The sequence below is a fragment of the Halichoeres trimaculatus genome, unplaced genomic scaffold (assembly GCF_033239565.1).
Source record: "Halichoeres trimaculatus isolate MK-OKI-2021-1 unplaced genomic scaffold, fHalTri1.1 fHalTri1_scaffold_16, whole genome shotgun sequence".
NCBI classification, from domain to species: domain Eukaryota; kingdom Metazoa; phylum Chordata; class Actinopteri; order Labriformes; family Labridae; genus Halichoeres; species Halichoeres trimaculatus.
The window spans coordinates 13,502,531-13,523,696 of record NW_027437194.1 but is presented as its reverse complement, the minus strand read 5'-3'; the positions used below and the strand labels follow the sequence as shown (position 1 = coordinate 13,523,696).

Genomic DNA, 21,166 nt, shown 5'->3' with positions numbered 1-21,166 from the left:
AAAAAAGATGGAGGGAAGGGGGCGGGAGAAGTGGAGAAGGGGGAGAACAAGATAGGAATGAATGGGAAGGTTGGAGGGGAGGGGGGAGGAGGTGGACGATGAGGAGAAGATTGGAAAAAGGAGGAAAAATGGGGGTGTGGATGGAGAGAGGAGGGAAGACCACAGATTGGAAAGATAAGAGGAAGAGAAAGGTGAGGAGGGGAGAGAAAGATGGAGAGAGGAAAGGAAGAGAGGGGAAAATTAGGTGACAAACGAAGGAGAAAAGGGCTGGAGGAATTAAGGAGAAAGATGTGGAGAGGGGAGAAAAGGTGAAAGGGAGTAAAGAGAAAAGGGAGCACTAAAGTGATGACAATTTATTTTGAAGGGACATGAATGTGAGGAGCAGAGCAGGGGTAGCTGCTGAGATCCTCTCCTGAAAAATCACAAACACTGACGAGAGTGGCTCCAGATGAAAAGTCAGAGTATCACACAGTCAGCGGGATTTATGGAAGAAATGTGTGTTTACATTTTTGTACCAATCAGTGGAGTGGAAATACTTCACTGAGTGTGTGTTAAAGTTGACCTGCTGGAAGGAGCAGAGTCAGGGAAAAAACTGTAAAGAGTCCAACACAGGAATAAAAAGAAACCTTAGCTCAGGTTAGCATTAACCAGCGTATCATTACCTCAAGGGGGCTATGTTTTGGGGAGTTGGTCTGTCTGTTTGTCTGCGAACATCATCACTCAAAAAGTAAAAAATGGATCTTGCTGAAGTTTTCAGGAAATGTTCAAAATGGTTTGTGGAAGAAGTGATTAAATTTTGGAGGTGATCCGGATCACTGTCTGGATCAAGGACTTTTTTTTTTTTTTTTTTTTTTTTTTTTTACAGATTCTTTATCATTGTGAGATAGGGCCATTTTCACCATGTGTATATAACTCCACGATAAATGGTCGGATTGCTTTGCAAGATATTAATTTAAAAGTACAATTCACATCCTTCCAATATTCTGGATACTATGATCTGGAATATGAAATATGTACTGGGTGATCATAATTTTCACCACTGTCAGGTAACAAATTATCAAACAAACCTGCATCTAACTCCAAATTGTGGCAGACAGTCTGCTGAAAGGGAGTATAACATTAAAGTATGACTTAAGTGTTGTGCAACAATCACAATATGCTTGGTGGAGATATTTGTCTCTGAGTGCTTTTCTAGTCTTGAGTTCTTATCTTAATACCTGAGTGTTTTCGAATATAACTGTTGTGTTACCATCCTCTTGTGCAAGAGTCCTCCCTGAGCACATCAGCTGAGTCTCACCCTGAACTCTGAGTTGATTTACCCTCTGGAACCAGAAACTCAGAGTTTACATGATAAAGCAGTGAATTGAGATCTAGCAGACAGAGTGAGGAATCAAAGGAGCCTAAGCTTGATATTAAGACCAGGTTACCAGATTGGGGGCTACAGCCTCTGTACATGGGGCACATAATTCAATCACTAGACCAAACAGACACAAACTTCACTTATTGTCTTGCTGGTACCCTAACTTTAGTGCTTCATTTTTAGCCATCTTGGTTTTTTTGTAACTTTTTTTTCCCAACTGCATGGAGCACAATACACATTTTGGCTGGCTAAAATCTGACAATCTGCGGAGTGTGTTAATTTTGATGCAACTTTTGGGTTTGCCTTCCCAGTTAACAGCTGGATGAAATCTGTTTATTTACAAATATTCGCTGATATGTTGAGGAGCTGGTTTGAACTGGTTTGATGGAGGTGGCAAGGGCTTTGCTTCTTTATTTTCTGTTTGTCTACTGAGTGTTAAAATAATAATAATAATAATAATAATAATAATAATAATAATAATAATAATAATAATAATAATAATAATAATAATAATAAAAATGTGTTGAAAAATCTCCAGGTTCCATGAAACCAACATGCTTGGTCCACTTCTTATGACAGGTGAAGGTAGGTTTAGTAAAAACATTTTAGTAAAAACAAAACTAGAAGTAGTATTAATTGATAAAAAAAAATTGACATGATCTAACTTCATTAGTATTACCATAGATAGTATGAGATGGAGCAGTTTTACACAGAATATTTGAAAAAAAAAAATCACACTGATACTCCAGACTCAGAAGTTGCAAATAGCTGAGTTTAATTTTATTTTGAAGGAAGACTGTTAGCTATGTGTCATTACACTGTAAATACCGTGACTCTAAAAAAGAAAAAAAAAAAGAAGTCAAACAGTGGAGATGGATGGTATGTGTGGTCTAATAACATCAATAAATAAATCCAACAAAAAATTAAAGTATGCTGGGGCTGAAACAAAGCATCTCTGTTATATGTACAAATTGTGTGCAATTCATTGCCAACCTAGCACACACACATGCACACACTCACACAGCAGATCTCTTAGAAATAACTGCGACATAGAGAGGATATTTAAAATAAATAAGTACATGTTTGTAAAGGAAAAGCCACCCAGCTCAGACATGAACATGTTTGCTGCTGCGAGCTCAACATCCAGCCATTTCTGCACTTGTTTTCTGGTGATCGCTGTTACAGGGAACATTTTACTCTGGGAGAAGTTTCTTTTCTTTTCTGTTATACTAATGCAATTATACAGTTTTAAAGAGTTGTATAAGTTGGTTTAAGCTGAATATCTGTACCATTTGCATCTACAAAAAAGAAAACATTCCCTTTAACATTCATCACCTGCTGGTGGTAAATGAAAATGTTTCTTTTTGGATTACACAGAAGAAGTAGAAAAGGAGAACCACCTTAAAACAACTGAACAACCAGAGCACTCGTCATGTGTTAATGTTAGAGTGAAATCTGAGGATCCTTTAAAAAACAGGTTCCTCATGACTATAATCTTGTAATCTTTATTTAAGGTAACTTGCTGTCAGTGGATGAGCTTCGTTGTCTGTGACTATTTAGAAACAAAACATCTCAGTCGTGACCTTTTAGCAGGGATTTAAACAGGTACAGAGCTTTGGATGGCTCAGATCACAGCAGGAACATGTAAGTTCTGGTTTCTGGGAGGATTTTACCTTTCAGCATAGGACTAAGCTCACAGAAAACAACAGAAAACACATAAAAGTCCAGTTTCTCTTGTCATAGAAGGTAAAAGGCACATTGTTAAAGTATAACAGACCATAAGAGTTGAAAGGAGAAGAGTCAGAGGATGTAAGGTTGAGTTAGTACCCATAAAAACAATATTTACACATTGTTGGAGAGTCTCATTCAGGCAAACCCGACATCAGTTTGGATCAAACCCATGACTCCTACACATTTTTCTAGTGGTGTAGCACCTGACTGTGAAACTAAAGACAGTGTTCTTAAATAACTGACTGATTCAGAGAGGTTTTTCATATTCAGTTACTGTCATGTTATTAGGAAGGTGGAGGTTTAAGAAAAGCAAACTGCATTCAAGTTCAAGCAGACAGAGGACATGATATTCATGTTGACACCAGCATGTGTGGAGTGTGAAACATCTGTGCTACTTTGCTGTTGATGTGAAATAAACACCTACTGATGGCTATTAAAGGATAATTCCATCATTATAACCCCTGAATTCTGTTTATTTACATAAATATCTCAAAAGCCATTTTCTGACAAAAACAGTGAAACAATGTTAAAGGACTGAATTTTAAGAAGAAAATAAAAAAATCTTTCCCTTCAAAATGATGTTTAACGCTCGCCCATGAAACAGGAAAGACCTTGGCTAACTGCTCAACTCTCTTTTTTATTATCATTGATTGGCTAATATTTCAGAAAAGGAAACAAAAACAGAGAGAAGTAAAAAAATAAAAATTTGAATGAATTTATATATATCAACACAATATTTCCAACCTTCCTAGCTACTTTTCAACAACCCCCCACCCCCTTTCCTATCATAGCTGGACTTTAGCAGTAGTTTTATTGTAAAACACAGACTTTCTTTGAGCTCAGGACAGCACTGGCATAGAATGGATGCAGGATTCATTCAGTTAATGACACTTTCACCAAAACTTCGCATCAAGAAACAGCGAATTAAATCAAAAGAATTCTATAAGTAGCCTTGCGTTTGCCATTTTTGCCAAACTGGCAACAAGCAATGAAGCAGCATCATTTTAAGAAGCACTAATCTCCTCCATATCACATTGCAGGGATTGCAGGAGGATGGGCAGAGTCAATGGTGTGAAGAAACAGGCGAGAAAACTGAAGGGGGGCAAACTACCAAACAGCCAGACCTGTGAGATCACCACTAAAGAAGCTGAATGTTGTTCAGATAGCACCGCTAAGAGGTAAAACAGGGTCTTTAATGGGCTTTTGCAGGGGTTTGGTGTATGGAATGTAAGCAAAGGAGCCATGTTAAAAAATATTAGTGCAAAGCTTTTTTTTTATGTTGACTGTTTCTGCAGAGTGTCAGTTCAGAGACTTGGACCAAAACTTTCTGCAAATGCTGACCATGGCAACTGTTTTACTGTCAGTGAGTTGTGTGCTGGATGGGATACATGAAGCATTGATAAATTACATTTAAAGACAGGTCAAATTTTTGGTGTCTTATAATTTTGAAATAAAAAAAAAAGAATTTTGAACCAAACACAAAATTATAATTTATTTCTCATAATTTTTTTGCCACTTGGTGTAAGTCTTACCACGATGTATATTCACCACTTCAGGTCTGAAAACAACATGTTGTGTGTAACATCATCCAAACTAAAGCTATCCAGTGATAAGTTTAAGGATCTGTTAGCTCACACAAGTTTTTGGATCGCCATTGGCTTTCTGTTTTTGAAATAATGGTGTCTATTGTTACTGTAAAATAATCCCAAAATGAGACAATTATACTTGGAATAAATACCAGTTTGTCGCCTAAATGAATGCTGAAATAGCCATGCAAAGACGCACACCCTACTATTCTTTTAATTCGAACACTTCATAAAACTTTTTCAACTGAATCTCAAAGAATGTTCAACAGAATGCAGATTTGTGCGTTGTGTGCTGTGTGAGTCACAGTAAGCTCCATCTGTAGAAACATAAAACTTATGTCCCCATGCAGCTGCAGAAAGCGTTTGGCCAGCTCTGTGTGTTCAGATGAAATGAGATTCTATCCTGGGGAAACTTTGTGCGCAAACATGTGTATCAGTATTCTGTTTTCTGAAGAAGGCTTTCAGTTTGTGTGCTTCTATGAGAGAGTCTGGTTGGCGAAGAAGGCCTTAGTCTCTCCACAGGTGGGGTTGGTGCAGAGTGGACAGCGCAGGGTCAGCTGACGGGAACACGGCTGATTGGACTTCAAGTGAGACTGGACCAGGTCTGCTAAAGCCTGAACAGGAAGAGAGACAGATATATTCAACAATAAGTCAGAGATAACAGATTTGTATACATGATGATTCACACTGCCACTTAAAAGTTAGTTCCCTGTTACTACTGCCATTCTTGGTTCTTCTACAGTTTCATTTAGCAGATGCTTTTGTCCAAAGCAACATACAACACAAGCAAGAATTTAGACAGAAGAAAAACCTAGTTAGTGTGACAACAGTGCTACTAGTTATTCGGCTGCAGGTGCTGACATTAAGTGCGGGGGGGGGGGGGGGGGGGGGGGGGGGGGGGGGGGGGGGTTACAATAACCAAGAAGCCAACAAACCACAATTAATTATTGCCACAGTATACCTCAATCTTCAAAAAAATTCAGTAGTAGTGCTGAAAAATCACAAGAGCTAAGTCTTAGACCTACTGCCTCATTCTACCCCTAAGGGCAAAGAGAATGGTCAGCTTAAGTGCACAAGTGTTCCCTGAACAGATGAGTCTTCAGACATCTCTTAAAAATAGAAAGGGACTCTGTGGATCGTATAGAGTTAGGTAATTCATTCCACCATTTTGGCACAACGGAGGAGAAGAGTCTGGCTAGTGATTTGGAGCCGCGCTGGGCTGGGAGCACCAGGCGTCTTGTCTTCTTCTCTGAGAAATTTGCTGTTATTGCCACACAAACTCCTCATTCGTCCACCAATCACTTCAAGTTGCCTCTACCAGACTGATGTATGTGCACTGTATATTTGCAGCATAAAGCACCCTACATTTCCTTTAAATACAAAAATTTTGGAAGAAGTCAGGGTGCATGTTTAAAAGAGGTCAATGTTCAACATTTATCACAAAGAGTTTTAAGCTCGTGTTTGGCTATGGGATATTTTTTTAAAGTGACACTGGAGGTTAAGTTTCATATATCTGCAGAAAGTGATGAGTTTAATTTATTTTGGGGCCTGAGTCTGCCAACCACTCTTAAAACACTTGTTACTTTTATTCTTCATCCTGCAAACAAATCTCAGACACAACTTCAGAGAAACAATCATCACAATCAACAATAAGTCCATTTCCCCCTTGAACTTTTTTTCTCTGATTAAATCTCCTTAAAGACAGAATGATGTACAAACTCAATATTTGTGTTATGGATGAATAGATTTAGCATTTTCACTCTACAAAGTTTCAGCTTTTTAAACAGATGTGTTGTGACTCTTAAAGCAAAGCAATGAATCAAAAAACAGTAAATTATGTATTTCGAGGCACAGTTGTGTTAATGATGATTGAAATAATTGTTTAACACATCAGGCCTGCAGGTTGAGTTACAATGAATATATTTTTCCTGCAGCTTCCAGACTGATGCAGCTTAGTGAGAAACTAAAACTACACCGAGGAAACCATCCTTCAGTAACTACCGACTAATCATCCTCTGGATATTGATTTGTACACACACTCTCAGAGACTTGGCGAGGGGTCTCTGAGCGCGGCGGTTTGACCAGCCAGCCAGCCGGGCTGTTCAGTTCTACTGTAGTCAGCTCTAAAGGTTTCCATTGATCTGCCCCCTGCCTTTAATAAACCCTACACACACACACACACACACACACACACACACACACACACACACACACACACACACACACACACACACACACACACACACACACACACACACACACACACAGCTGTTACAGCTGGAGGAGTTGCCTGTTGTATGAAAGGTTGCAGGGTTGGGGATGAAGGAAGGGAGAGTGGTGAAATGGGAGAGGAAGGGATGGAAGTATGAAAGGATATAAGGGAGAGACAGAGGTAAGGAAACAAGGAAGGAAGGGGGATCTGTAAATCATCTGCAGCCTAATGTTAACTTCCCACTCTTCTTTGAAACCTGCGCCTTTAGGAGTCTGTTATGACCTTCATTTATCTAATTGAATAAACTTTTATTCATGAACTGTTTTTCTAATGCAGGGATTCACAAAGGTGGCATAAAATAAATTAGTTAAAAAGATTTAAAAAATGAATCAAAGTTAAAATAAATGTTAAAACACTGTTAAATGTAAGAAAACCTCTTTGATAAGATTATGCATTCTGACCTGAAAATCTGTTGCTGTTCACAAAGAAACAGAAAATGCTCTTCTGACAGTTTCATCCAATTGGTTTTGGTAAACTATAATTTATCAGCTGTACTTTTATTCGTTTTTTAACGTTTGAAAAACATGAGTTTGCGTGAGTGTGTGTGTCTTACTTTCATAAAGAGAGGGTTTCCATTCAGTGACTCTGCTCTCCTCAGGTTCTCCACCCCACACTAAAAAAGAGGAGTGAAGACAGAAAAAGTTAGACTCAAACATTTGAACTTTTCCAAGTCCACAGCTGAACATCATCATGCTTGCCAGTTAGCACAAGATTTACAAATAGATTTAACATTTTATCATTTCAGATTTGAAATCGGTGTGCATATGTTGTTTGAGCTGTGGTGATACCACCTGCTGCCACTAGCAGGAGCTGTAGCTATAGTTGATGATGACTTCCATTTGGTTGTAAACAATCACAGACATCAAATTGTGTTTCATAGAGCTGTACAGTTATGCATATTTTGATTTGCAAGATGGAGATTAAGATGAGCGTAATCTGTGTCAGGCGAACTCATCCAGGGGGTGTGTAATCAGCAGAGGTATGTGGATGTTCAGTAAAGGCTGGAGCTAGTTCTGCTCACATTAGACACTCTGTGAAATAGTCCACTTGAAACAAGGAAATGTTTGCATTTAAAGGACAAGGAAATTATTTTTTTTGGAAGATCTAACGGCTAAAATGAGACTAAAGAGTTCAACAGTTGACATGAGTCTCTCAATTTGAGGTTAAATGTCTTTTTGAAATCTTGGAGTAACCAGTTTAAGGAAAGGATAGTCTGAATGTAAACACACTAAAGAGAAGCACAGGTTGTGTGTTTTTGAGAGCTAGATGACAAAGCTTGAGGGTTAGGAGTACAAAAAAGTGATAGATTATGACACTGAGGAAAAGTTAAAAAAAAGAAAATATTGCAAAAAAAAGGAAAATTTTAAAGGTAGGGCATGTTTGTGCTGGGTAGATAGCCTTATAGTTAACTAGAAATAACATTTGGGGTTTCACAAATGTAGAACCACAAATAGGTGTGTGAGGGTAGTATGTGTGTGTGTCATTATAGCACCAGTCATATTGATTAGTGGTCACCTCACTGTTGCCTTCACACACACACGCATGCACACAGAGGCATCCTTACCTCCTCCCCCAGCACCTGTCCGTACTCAATGTCCAGCTCATGTAAAGTCTCTATGTGGTCGGAGGTGAAGGCGATGGGCACCAGCAGGATGTTCTTCTTCCCCCGTTCACATAGACCCTTGATCACCTCGTCTGTCTGGGGACCAAGCCAAGGCATGGGACCCACCTGAACAACCAAAGACAACATATCAACATATGAACACAGTTAATGTTAGTGCAGTGAGCTGAACCAAACAGAAAAGTTTGTCAATCCGGTCAAACGCTTTGGTACAAAATCTTACTAAGAAAAAAACTTCCCAATCAAGGAGTTCTGTCCTGTTAATCTGGTTTCATATCCCCACATCAGATTTATTCTCTGCTCTGCTTGACTGAACACTCTCCAGTCATCTTTGATGGTTAACAACTGATAGGCTACAGGATATATTTGTCTTGTCTGCTTTTTCAGTGAGTCTCTGTGACTACAGGACATAAAGCTTTGTGAGTTTGTGCTCAATATTAGACAGACAAGTAGCTCCATCTGGTGGTGACGTCAGGTAGAGCAGCACAGACTCACAATGAACATTCTGAAACTGGAAACAGGGCTGTAAACTGTTTGTAGATCAAGTGACAGGTTAAACAAACTAGGATAAAGAGATTTCAAACTGCAGTTAACAAACCCTGCTGACAGAAGATCTATAATTTGTTACTCTGAAAATGCGAGGCTTCAGCGCCAAAGTTCCTGCCCATGAAAAGGAAGTTTTTCCTTGCCGTTGTAACTTGCTAAATGTTGCAAAGTGCTGCACTCATGGTGGGTTAAGATAAGATAATACTCCCTATCTTGTCTTGGTGTTGGGTTTCTGCTGATGAAATTTTCTCAACATTAATGGTCCTAGACATGTTGTGCTTTTGGAAAGTATCATTTGTAACGTTTGTTATGTTTCGGCGCTGTATAAATAAAGATTGACTGATTGAATTACTTTTTTACAACGCTAAATTGACATGTCAAAGAATATACTTTATGTTTTGTGGAGCCTTTTGTGTACTCACCCGGGACTGCCACACCAGTCTGTAGGGATTACAGTGTCCCAGTCTCTCCATGACTCTCTGAACTGTGGCTCCAACTTCCTGAGGATACGGGTCTCCTCTGTTTACAACCTACGCACAATAAAGCACAGAAGCACTGTTACTGGCACGGCTTAACTGTAACTGCAATTAGCATGTTTAAAATTAGTAGTATGGCTTGAAGAAGGAAGGAATGAGAAAAGACGCAGTGACAGCAGCAGGATCAATAAAGCTGGTAGTGCTGACAGCTTTCATAGGAGTAGCATTAGCATTGTAGCAGATGCACCAGTAGTAGAAGCAGTAACTCTTCTCCCTCTTTCATTCTCATCATATGACAGTGAACAGCTCTCCACCGGAGTGCCTCATGTTTTTTGATTTTTTATTCTAACACACAAAACATATCAATGAGTGAGCTGCATGTGTAAAAGCTACTGGAAGACGTTTTTACCCTGACTTCACCAAACAAAACAGGAAGTATTTCAGAAAGAATCATGTGATTGGTGCAAAATGAGATGAGTGACATGTGACAGGATGAAAAAAAAACATTCAAAGGTTGAAACCAAAGGTGTCTGCACATCTATCCATAGCACTGATAAAAAAGTGTCATCACAGTGACTCTGTTCATGTATTTGACATCATGTTGTAAAGTTCACACTCTGGCTTTCACAGCATGCTTTTCATGTCATTTCCTGCCTCCTGAGACTCATCTCCTGTCCCCTAGAGGGTGATCAGGTATTAGGGAGGCTACCCAGGAGAGAAGCCTCGTATCACAATACATGATACTTACCGCCATGGGGAGCGAGTGTGCCGAGAACAGAATGACCACGTCGTCTCTCTTGTCTTCTGGAAACTTCAGCAGCTCGTTACTGACGTGTTCTGCAAAACACTGCACACACATGCACACAAATAGTTTGTATTATTATTATTATTATTATTATTATTATTATTATTATTATTATTATTATTATTATTATTATTATTATTATTATTCTTTGCCTCTGAAAATTGAAACATAACCTGAATTTGCCTGAATTTTTTCTGTGCTCTCTACCATTAGGACAACATGCTCAGATCTAAAAATACAGCCGTGCTCTTGGTTGCTATGATGACTAACCATGGCAACTTTGTGCTCATTAGTTGCTTCAATATACTTGAAAATTTTGTGTTTTCGGTCCCTGTGGAGTGAAAAAAAAAGATGAGCGTCTGTGTGTGTGTGTTTGTGTGTATCTAACCTCCACCAGCAGAGGGTGTGTGGGCCAGCGGTCTATGACACTCCAGTTCATTTTTGGCCTTTCCCCTTTGTTGCTGTAGTAACGGTAGATGGCGTTGAGACTGCTCCCTGAGAGGACACAACGAATAAACATGCTCATGTGATTAAAAAAACAGTCATAGTGCTTTGCTGAGGTGAAACGTTTTTATGAATAGCTGCTGTGTTACTACCAAACCAAATTCTCTATTAAAAGCTTGGATAATTCTGAAAAACAGCTGTAAAGGGAAACAACCCTGCCCAGACAGAATTACTGGTTTAGAAAACTCTTCTTAGTTTGGTGCTTTCTCATCTATGTTCTCATCTTGAGAGAACTAAAAAGATTCTATGCCTTGTGTTCCTGTGAGGTCTCAAAACTATCTGTTCCTCGTTTACGTATTAAGCTTGAGAAAAGAGTGTTGAATTTTGCTTCTCCCACCACATGGAAATTTCTCCAAATACATGAAAATGGTGAACTTTATTTTGTTTTAAGTCTTTGGCTTGATCTTAAGAAATAAAAAATACATGACACAGGGACAGTGCCTGTGTTTCTGATTTGTAATCTGTGAGCAAGATCCTGCACTTTATCTGTAAATCAGATAATGTGCGGATTCAGACTTTTTTGATGTTTATTCTTTTTTTATTTTTTTTTAAACAAACAATATGGAAAACAATTGAGACAAATAGGAGACAGGGTCACAATGAGTGAGGTTAAATGTTTGACATCATACACCAGATTGTGAATCAATAAGGAAAAAATAAGGGGAAAGTTGATGCAACAAAATAACAAAATAAGACTCCAGGATTTTTTTCTTTTTCCTTTTTTTAAAATAAATTGGTGTCAACAGGAGAAACAAATCAGGCTGTTTTCCACATTTAGATAAACTGAAATAAAGATTTTTTCAGTTTCTTAGCACCAGCTGCTTTTTAGCCCTGTTGGCACATTTCCCAGGTTTATAACACTGAAGTAAAAATCAAGCTTTAACATCCATTATTGATCTGACTGTATTCCCCACATCTATCCATTTTCTAGGTCATTGTAAGATTTTTCCTAAACAGCTTGAAATGAAAATCAAACATCCTCACGCACTCCAGAACTGTTCTGTGCTTCTAGTTTTCAAGAATAGGGACATTTTTATTTACTGGTAACACTTATCTACTAAGAGGCATCTGAAAAAAGCCTGAATTAGGTTTTGTTTGAAGTAAACTGTGACAAGCATTTATCTGACAGAAACAGACTGAAAAGCACTCTGGGTGTGGCAACATCAACAGCTTCCAGAGTATTTTTTAACCCAAGCTTTCTACTTCATTTCTTTTTATCTTTGGAAAATTTTTACCTCCTCTACAGCCTCGGGGGAGTGAGTATAACTGCTTCAAAGGAGCTATCCTTCCTGATTATTACCTGTGGTGGAGCAGCTGTACTGAGGATACTGTGTGAAGGCCACAGCTCTCTCCACTCCATCTTTCTCCATCTCCTCAATGGCTTCCTCTGTCAGCGGCTGAACATACCGGAAACCGATATAGAACTTGTGGGGAGCTGATAGAGACAAACAAATGATTTTCAACAACTGAGAAATAAGAACCACAAGAAATGGGCTGAAGTAATAACAGTGAAATTAAAACAGATGTTCCTAGAACCATTGAATCAGATTAACAGGTACAGATGTGATCACTTTAAAACAGCAGCACACTGTGTGGGCTGTTATCAGTGAGGCGTGTGCTGAGACACTCCTTAACTGCGTCTCTATCTCAGCTTCACACACACAAAGGTCTGCCTACAATGATCTGCACAGCAGGAAGCTCAGCAGCTCTGAGCGCTCAGAATGGCAGGATGACCCTCTCTGCTAGTCTGATGTTCACCGGAGCAGTCTCACCTGTGTCAGGACACATTTCATCCAGCAGCTTCACCATGCCCTCCCCCTGCATGGACGTCCAGTGTTTAATGGGCGAGCCTCCTCCGATCTTACTGTATTGCTCCTGGATCTTTGGTGTGCGTCGTTTAGCAATGAACGGGCCGAGCTTACTGCAAACAAAGGAAGAGTTTATTAACTGCTCAGTTTAATACAGCAGGTCTAATACTGTACACAGGAAACTGCAAATGAAACAGGGTGGTGAAATAAAAAAATAAAGATAATTAATTCCCAAAAGTTTCATCTAAGTCAAACTATTCCTTTGATGAAATCTGTATGAGACATTGTCTATCACATAAATGAGGAGCTAAAATACAGGCAAGCCTTCTGCATAGCTCATGGCTACACAGTCTTGCAATTGCGTGTGCATCAAGGTGAAATACAAGTTGACAAAAAAAATTGCAGTGCCTTTCAAAGCTGGATCAGGTATCAGTGGGAAAGGATCGGTCCAAACTTGACACTTAGGCTAAACTAAGATTAAGTCTACGACATATAAATTTTTTTTTAACCAAACTGCTGTCAAACATTTCAACACTAATGGTTTAGATAAATATCAACTTCTGTAATTCCATATGTACCCATTTTTGTATTTTACTCAAACATTACCAGTCTTATCCCATAGTAGAGCATGCAGGTTTTTATTTAACACTGGTATCAGATCAGGATCAGGATCAGGATCGGTCCACACCCAAAGCCTAGGTATTGGTATTGGGACCAGAAAAGTTGGATTGTGCATCTCTATCCAACAGTTGTTGCAACATTTTAATTTTCAGCTATAACCTTTCTTGAAGTTTTGGTTGTAAAGACTAGAGCCCGATCGATATGGGATTTTTGGGGTCGATGTCGATACCGATATTGGGGGCAAAAAGAAGCCTTTATCTGATATATAGGCCGATATCTGATATATCGGCTGATATCCGATATATCGGCTGACATATGTAATAAATTCATTGATATACACAGGATAAATACCGTTTATGAACACAAATTATGACATGCTATTGAAAAGTTCCATCTTCCATTTAATGCATGGGGCTAAACTAGATTTTAAGTAACAATGTAGCTGCTTTCAAAACATGCAATAAATACAATTACAACAAAATACATTGAAACATTTTCCAAAATTATTTCAACCAAAACAATAACTTGTGAATTTATAAGCCCAGGTTAATCCTGCATGGCGTTATGAGGTGAGACGCTGTGTAGTAGCCTTATATTTATTAACACACAGGAGCAGGAGCGACAGAATCTCTGCGTAGCAAAGATTTTTATAATCGGCTACATTTTGGCTGATGTTGATAAATCGGTGACAGGCTATAATCGGCCCGATTAATCGGGCGGGCTCTAGTAAAGACTGTAACTTTTGCCTCCTTTTGCCCAGGATCTACACTCACCCAAGCATTTTACAGACACAAAGATTGACACTGTGTGAAAACACAGATACTAAACTCTGATTTAGTAATGAAGACAAAGCTTAACAAAGAAAAACATCACACCAATACAACAGCTTTTTACAGAAACAAAGACAAAGATTTCTTTGTTTGCCTCCAATCTTCCCTGCTTCCCTTCTTATGATAATAACATACTACTCCAATGGCACCTATTAAGGATGGGTTTTTTGTTATCAAACCCCTCTCCAGTTGAACTGCTCTTTATTCACAGCTATACCAAAGCCTTTGATGTCTGATCTTGATGAAAAGATTTTTTTTCTCCATTTAAGGATATAAAAGCTCAAGTGCCTGCCAACAGCTGCCTCATGAGGAATATGAACATGTGATGGGGAACTGAAAAGGTTGTTTCTGTTTCTGTCTACAACAGCAGACCCTTTATCAAAGCTGTGACACACCAACATTTTCCCTAAGTTTCCCTTTTTTAAAAAAAAAAATAAAAAATACAAAAAAATCTGATAAATGTCATTAAACTTGGTTTTAAAGAGGCATTTTTGATACTTTCATTGCCATGTAAAAAGTGTGATGTGTCCTAGTCACCAGAACAACCAACAAAATCCGCAGAGAGAGGTATTGAACCCCTAAAACGGCATTCAATGATGCAAGAGACTGATTTGTTATGCAAGGCATGCTAAGAACATAGCAAGGAAGACTGGACCAGTGGAGCCACTTCCACCCTCATTAGGTCATAATCCCAGGTTAAAGAAAACAAGGTATAATATTAAGTAAATAAGCCTACTGGAGAGTTGATTTGCTTAAAAAGACTTCTCAATTTAAGTAACCAGCCAGTACAACCCGGGCAGTGAGTCTGGGAAGCTGGCAGGGTGGTGATGACAGGTGGTGCCACAAAGGGTAACACATTTAAAAACTGCATGTTGATGAATGTACTGGAAGCCTCCCAGCAGGAACACAGTGTTGACTTTTTCCTCTCTGAGCTCTCTGAAAACTAACCATGTTGTATGTACAGATAGGACGCAAAATCTTTGGCCTGAGGGACAAACTGATAATTACATCATAAAAACAACAAAGAAAATACTGACGTTAGTTTTTCTGTATTCTGCTTCAGAGAAAGATTTCTAAAGGATACGAGTGTCAATTACACAAACCAAAATTAGCTTGACTTATTAAAGACAAAAGAAAACAACAGTGTGTGTGTGTGTGTGTGATTATGTGTGTGTTTCTGTTGCATACTTCTGTACAGGAAGTTTCATCAGGTCTGTGTCCATAAAAAGCCGCAGCAGAAAGTCATGAACGTCTTCTAGTTTCTCTGGTCCCCCCATGTTCAGCATCAAGATGCCAGTCTTCGGTTTTCTGCGCAGACAATAACAACCATCATTGGTAAATCAAATCAAACATCAACATAACTTTTCCAAGTCAATTAAGAGTAATTTTCATCTTCACTCAGCTCCTCTAAATGTCTTACGAAAAGCAGTTAAAACCTGAGTAACCAGTACTGGCTTGCTGAATCAGGCAGTGCCATGTCAACCACAACTCCAGCACCTGTTAGCATGTTACAGCAGCATTTCAGATAAGCTCCTAAAATCAAAGGTTTGCTTTTTTAACTGTTTTTTTTCCTTAAAAAGTAGAGAAAATAAAAAAATGGACTAAAGCTGTAATCTTATTAGAGTAAATTAAATGTCAAAGAAGTAAGCAGATTTTTAGTTGTGACACAGTAAAGGGCACATGGTAAACCCATTTTTTTTATGAAACATCTTGTGAATTTGAAGTTAGCCCTAGCTGTTAATATATCCTTGAAATGTCATCTAATTTTGTGCAAGCTGTTAATGTCCAGCTTGTAGAAGTTTCACTAAGCCAGGCAGCAAGTTTTAGCCTATGCTCTAAGTCTGCGAAGTCACCATTGGCCCAACCACACTGGTCCTGTCTGCTAGCCAACGTCTGCTAGCCAACATCTGCACCACCAGCTTATGTTAGCTGTTTAGTGAGCTGTGACAGAGTTTGTGGTTCTTTTTTAGATTTTTACCACCGACTTGACTGCGCTCATAATGACAGCTCTGGTTTTAGCTTTTTCACACTAACTGCGAGTCTTTGATGCTCCTGAGGAATCTGCAATCTCATTCATAACGACTGTTTGGCAGCCATCTTTAAAGGACTGATAAGAGCCAAAAAGATGCCGAAACACAGTTGAGAAAGACTGTTTATGCAAAGAGATCAACAGAAAGCCGCGGTCTCCAACAGACTGCTGGCAAAGACAGAATGCTGGCAGAGGTCCAGGAACATTTCTCATGAAAAGCAAAAAGGGAGGTGAACTCAGGACATTTTAGCGGCTGCACCCACGGGTACTTAAACCTCTTTAATAACATATTTACACAAAAAACAGTATTCACCAAAAAGAGGTTACTTTTTAGTTTAAAGGCTATAGGTTCAGATATAAACTGGAAACTGTCATCATTTATGCACACCCCAGTTGCAATCTTTTAATTTGACACTTCTGCTAATGATTAAAAAACAGCTGTTAAGTCTGTAGGTGGGAGGCAACTTCTAAAGCTGTTCCTTTGTAAACTATCATTTTGAAATGTCTAGTTCCAGTGAGGAGATCTTAACTGGCTGTGAAATAGGAATAAATAAATCCTAATATGTCTGTTAATCAGACTATTAGCAAAAAATAATTCATTTATTTCATCATAGGCTTCAATAAAGTATATGACTGACAGTTGAAGGACATCTAATGACATGTCCTATGTGGATTTCTTGTTTGGCAGGTTTCATACAAATGGAGTACGAGACAGGGTGTACCACTTTGTTCACAGAGGGTGCTGAAATCAGTTTTGTAGAAAAATTCAAAGAAAACATCTTTTAAGGCATTCGATCCAATTATTTTATAGAAGAGAAATTAATTGATATTTTTGCTATGAAAAGTCACAAAAAATATAGATCAATAATCTAAAGACTAAGCCTTTATTTGTTTTTGTTCACTGGTCTACAGCTCTACAGTATAAGATCTTCATTTTAAGGGAAACCTATTTTGAAAGTGGGGCACTCAGATCCCTCACTAAAACTTTCATACAAGGAATCCACAGACATTTTTTTGGTGAGTAGCATGTGAGGTCAGCAGATTTTGACATGCACTTTCAGTGGCCACTCAAGCAACCTAGAGAGACTGTCCCCAACAGCTGCTGACCATTTGCTCAACACCACTCAGTCAGCTCTGTTTTCCTGCTGTAGCAATTGTACTTTATGTTGATTTATATCAGCTTGAAGCAAAAAAAAAAAAAAAGTTTAAAAATAAGTTAGGAGCTGTGTTGTGTATGCATCACCTGTTCTCCTGTGTGTCTGGAGTCTGGGCTAAAGCAGCTGCAGTTGAGTGTCTCCTCAAACTTAGACTGACGCTGCTCCTGACAACTATGAGGAAAGAGGAAAAGAACGGGTTATCAATACACCTGTTATTCTCGCATGGTCTATTCAAGAAGTACTCATCCCTCCTTCTATTAGCTTAATGAGAAATTTTAGAAATATCCTTGCAAAAGGAAAAGTTCTTTACACATCTATTTTTTAGGACAGGTGCGTTGGGGGTTCAGGTATCTCATGGAACAATTTCAAAGAAAACACCTGCACAACGTCCGACTTGCAAAAAAAAATATTTTTTAATTCTGCAACGTTTTGGTCCTAGACCTTTATTGGGCAAACAATTGGATTATTAGATGGAGCATGTTAAATAGGAGGTGGTGCCTCACACCTGGAAAAACTTTATCATCATGACTTCCAGAAGTGATCACAACAGATAATGAGGATTAAATTACCTGGCTAAAAGAGCAGAGTTACAAAAATAGAACCAGACACAAAGTTCCCAATCAAATGCGCATAGAACAATTTTAGGGGGATAAAAATCCCCTCAAATAACTCAGAACAAGTCAATAAAGGTCTGAGTTGTCGCAATAAGTTCTCTAAGTTTTCACTTGAAAACTGGAATGGAGAACTTATTGCAACAACTCAGAAACATCCTTGCACCATCTCATACTGTTGGTTTTTAATTTATTTTACGCAAGTTTCATAAACCCAGACACAACTACAAACCATATGATACAATCAAGGAAGAACTCAAGATAACTCCTCAATTAAGCATTGTGCAATTTTTTCCAGCTTTGTGGATTCTCATCCAGTGAAAATACGACACACCCAAGGCTTATGTTCGACACAAAATATCTGGAAATGTTACTACCACTGATGTCCAATCATCTTGGCCATCACTTAAGTTATTTATTTGTCTATTTTCATAGCTATCATTTTAGTTTTTCATTATGTCTAATGCCTGCTTATTTTCCCGTAAACAATGTATTTCATTGTTGGGTTGTTTTTGGGATACTACACTTCTATTTTTTTCATTTTTATACAGAAAACTTTTATGGCAAGTGCAGGTGGAAAACCTTGACCTGAACATTTTGAGATCATAAAACCAACCATGGAATTTATTTTAGTGGCAGTGCTGGGACAATGGATTTGAGCTCTCAGAGAGGCGATTTGAAATATTTGGCACCTTGCTCTGAAATAACCCCTTACATGAAGTCATGCAGTGACCTTAAATGCACTGATATTAAAGCCCCCCAGGAATCAAACACAGGGTTTGGAATAACAGCGATATATTGAGTACGAGGATACAGGCAATATTTTCTATGGTGCCATGTTACAATTAATGCAGTTTAACATAATGTGTAGTAGTGTACTGTCAGATTCACTTGTGTAACCTGGACTGCAGTACCCCGGAGCGCCAGTAGGACGCCTTGTGCTATTACACAAGTTGACAACAGTGGAATTGTGTAACTCAATGACAGTGCTGAGTTCTGTCTAACTAGCTGTTGGAACGTGGCCACAGACAAATAACGATGCGTATTGAATAAACTAATCCTCTGTCTGTTACCAAAAGCAGCACAAGGACGAAATAAGTCTATTATGTAACGTTAACAATTAAATGTAACCAACTGTAATGTTGAGCAGTGTCAAATCACCAGCTTTTACACGTCAGAATGTTCCGGGACATCCGCTTCCTGTTTCAAAATAAAACGGTTCTCAAGATCCTCTCCGCAAGTTTCACGTTTCAGCAAAGTCAACGTTAAAAGCATTTACACAAATATCGAATCAACGAAGTTGTTAAAGAAATTCGTAAGTGTTTTTTAGTTTGCAGAATTACAAAAGAAAAATCATACGTACTAGTCGAACACTGCTTTTATTCTGACAGTATAAACTGGTGAGTATCATTCTCTCATCCTGCAAGCTTAACGATTCTTTACGAAATGCAGCCAATGTCAGCACGTTGTTGAGTTCTCGTTAGTGTTATTCTGTATAACGAAACAACGGAAGACAAGTCAAATCACGAGTTTGTTAGCTTAACTCTGCTGCTCATTAGTAAAAATAAAATTGAAGCAAGATCGTAAATGCATGGCCCTGAACAGGCGGCTCACACTTACATTGAATCAAGCGACCGGCGCTACCAAGGACAGCCATCATAGTATTTTCCTCTTCCCACTTCCGATAAAAAAAATCTATCTATCCACTGAAACCAAAGCTGGAAGCTTCAGCCTACAACAGCTGAATCCAAGAGTATTCCGCCTCTGCGAGTGACTCCTTAGCCAGTGCAATGTGACTACCAGATTCCTTCAGCTTCCACCGGCTGTCTGGGTAGACAGACGACTGTCAATTACGCCAGTGAATACATTAGCACTTCCGGTTTTAGAATTTCAAATGAAAATATAAGTGATGTGGCGATTGATTTTTTTTCTTTTTTTCCTCGGATGGTTGTATATTGCCCTCGTGAAAAAAAGAAATACACAAATAAGTAAAAAAAGAATAAGAAAAAAAAAAAAACATAATGTTGATTTCTAGGTAATTGCATGGAAACCGTAAACTCATCGCAATAGCTGCATGCCTGTGAAGCACATGTCATCTGAACCATCAGAGTTACATAGAAATGACATGGTAAGTCCGGTTTAAGCTGTTTATACGACTTTATTTATTTATTTATTTATTTATTATTACTTTGTATTTATTCTGTCAAATTTGATTCGAGTATTCGCCCTATCTAGCACAATATGATTACACCACTTTCAACAAATAGAGTAGTATGTATTCTGTAACACTGCGAAAATATGATGAAGTCATGTGAGTATGTAGTTGAGCAAACCTTAAAAAAGACTACCATTTCAAACGTCATTTATTTCAGAAGCCTCACAGTCCTCTTATTTGATGGCCTGTTATCGCTTCTTCCGGTCTTGAAGCACACTTTCTTTTTGGTCTTGACGTAAAGCGCTTCTTTTCTTGTGACGTCACACTTACGTTGTTGTGAATTTTCAGAAATCCCCGCCCCGTTGTGATCACACCCACTCCAAACGCCCACCCACTTTGTGTGTGAGACTGTAGTAAGTGTTGGCCGTAACAGTGTGTTCAGTCATTAAAATGAGATTGGTCAAAGAAATAAAATCCTCCAGTTAGCTGAAGGACTAATAAAGCTGTGACAATAAACCTGCCAATATTACTCTCCACAGTTAATATATTATGTTCAGCTACTTTCCCTAAAAATTAGCCCTGTGGTGTAAATTACATTCCCAAAAATGGCCAATTAATAAACAACAGCATTTCATTAAAGAAAAGAACACAGAATGGGCCCTCAGTTGTATCAAATAAAGATCCTAGTTCTTTAAGAATTATGGTTAATTAAACTTTTTCATACTTGAAACAAACTTTTTCATTAAATGAATCAGTGGAGCACAGGTAAAGCACTACTAAGCTGAAAAAAATGTGTCAAATACTGTTTAATCGGTCAAATAAACAAAAAAAGATAATAGGCATAACATTATCATAAAGTAAACACTGTTTTCATCAAGTAGTTACTGTTACTGTTTTCATTATCCAATAAAAGTTTGTAAGAAAGACTAGTCCAGCGCATACAAGGTATTTCATTTTTATCACTCATCCTTTTCCTTAAAACTAGTTTTTCCAGTCCTCAGGATTAAAGCAATGCTTCCTTCTTCCTCTTAACAACATCTGATGAAAACGAGGC

At 38.4% G+C, this 21,166-nt stretch overlaps 1 protein-coding gene across 1 annotated transcript; it reads right to left on the bottom strand.

Moving 5' to 3' along the window:
- Positions 1-2,137: 2,137 nt before the first annotated feature.
- Positions 2,138-19,810, bottom strand: fech (ferrochelatase). Its single transcript, XM_074690981.1, has 11 exons — positions 19,578-19,810; positions 17,433-17,517; positions 15,349-15,468; positions 12,674-12,822; positions 12,202-12,336; positions 10,786-10,892; positions 10,341-10,439; positions 9,539-9,646; positions 8,514-8,678; positions 7,503-7,562; positions 2,138-5,291 (listed from the first exon to the last, which is right to left on the bottom strand). Exons 1-11 carry the CDS (start codon positions 19,615-19,617, stop codon positions 5,154-5,156), a joined length of 1,206 nt encoding a protein of 401 aa, XP_074547082.1. The 5' UTR covers positions 19,618-19,810; the 3' UTR covers positions 2,138-5,153.
- Positions 19,811-21,166: the final 1,356 nt, after the last annotated feature.

Excerpts from the sequence above, each read along its gene's own strand:
- fech (XM_074690981.1), bottom strand. The coding sequence starts at position 19,617 with ATGATGGCTGTCCTTGGTAGCGCCGGTCGCTTGATTCAAT. Across the intron at positions 17,518-19,577 it reads CGCCGGTCGCTTGATTCAAT|TTGTCAGGAGCAGCGTCAGT; the intron begins GTAAGTGTGAGC and ends CTTTCCTCATAG. Across the intron at positions 5,292-7,502 it reads GAAACCCTCTCTTTATGAAA|GCTTTAGCAGACCTGGTCCA; the intron begins GTAAGACACACA and ends CTTCCTGTTCAG.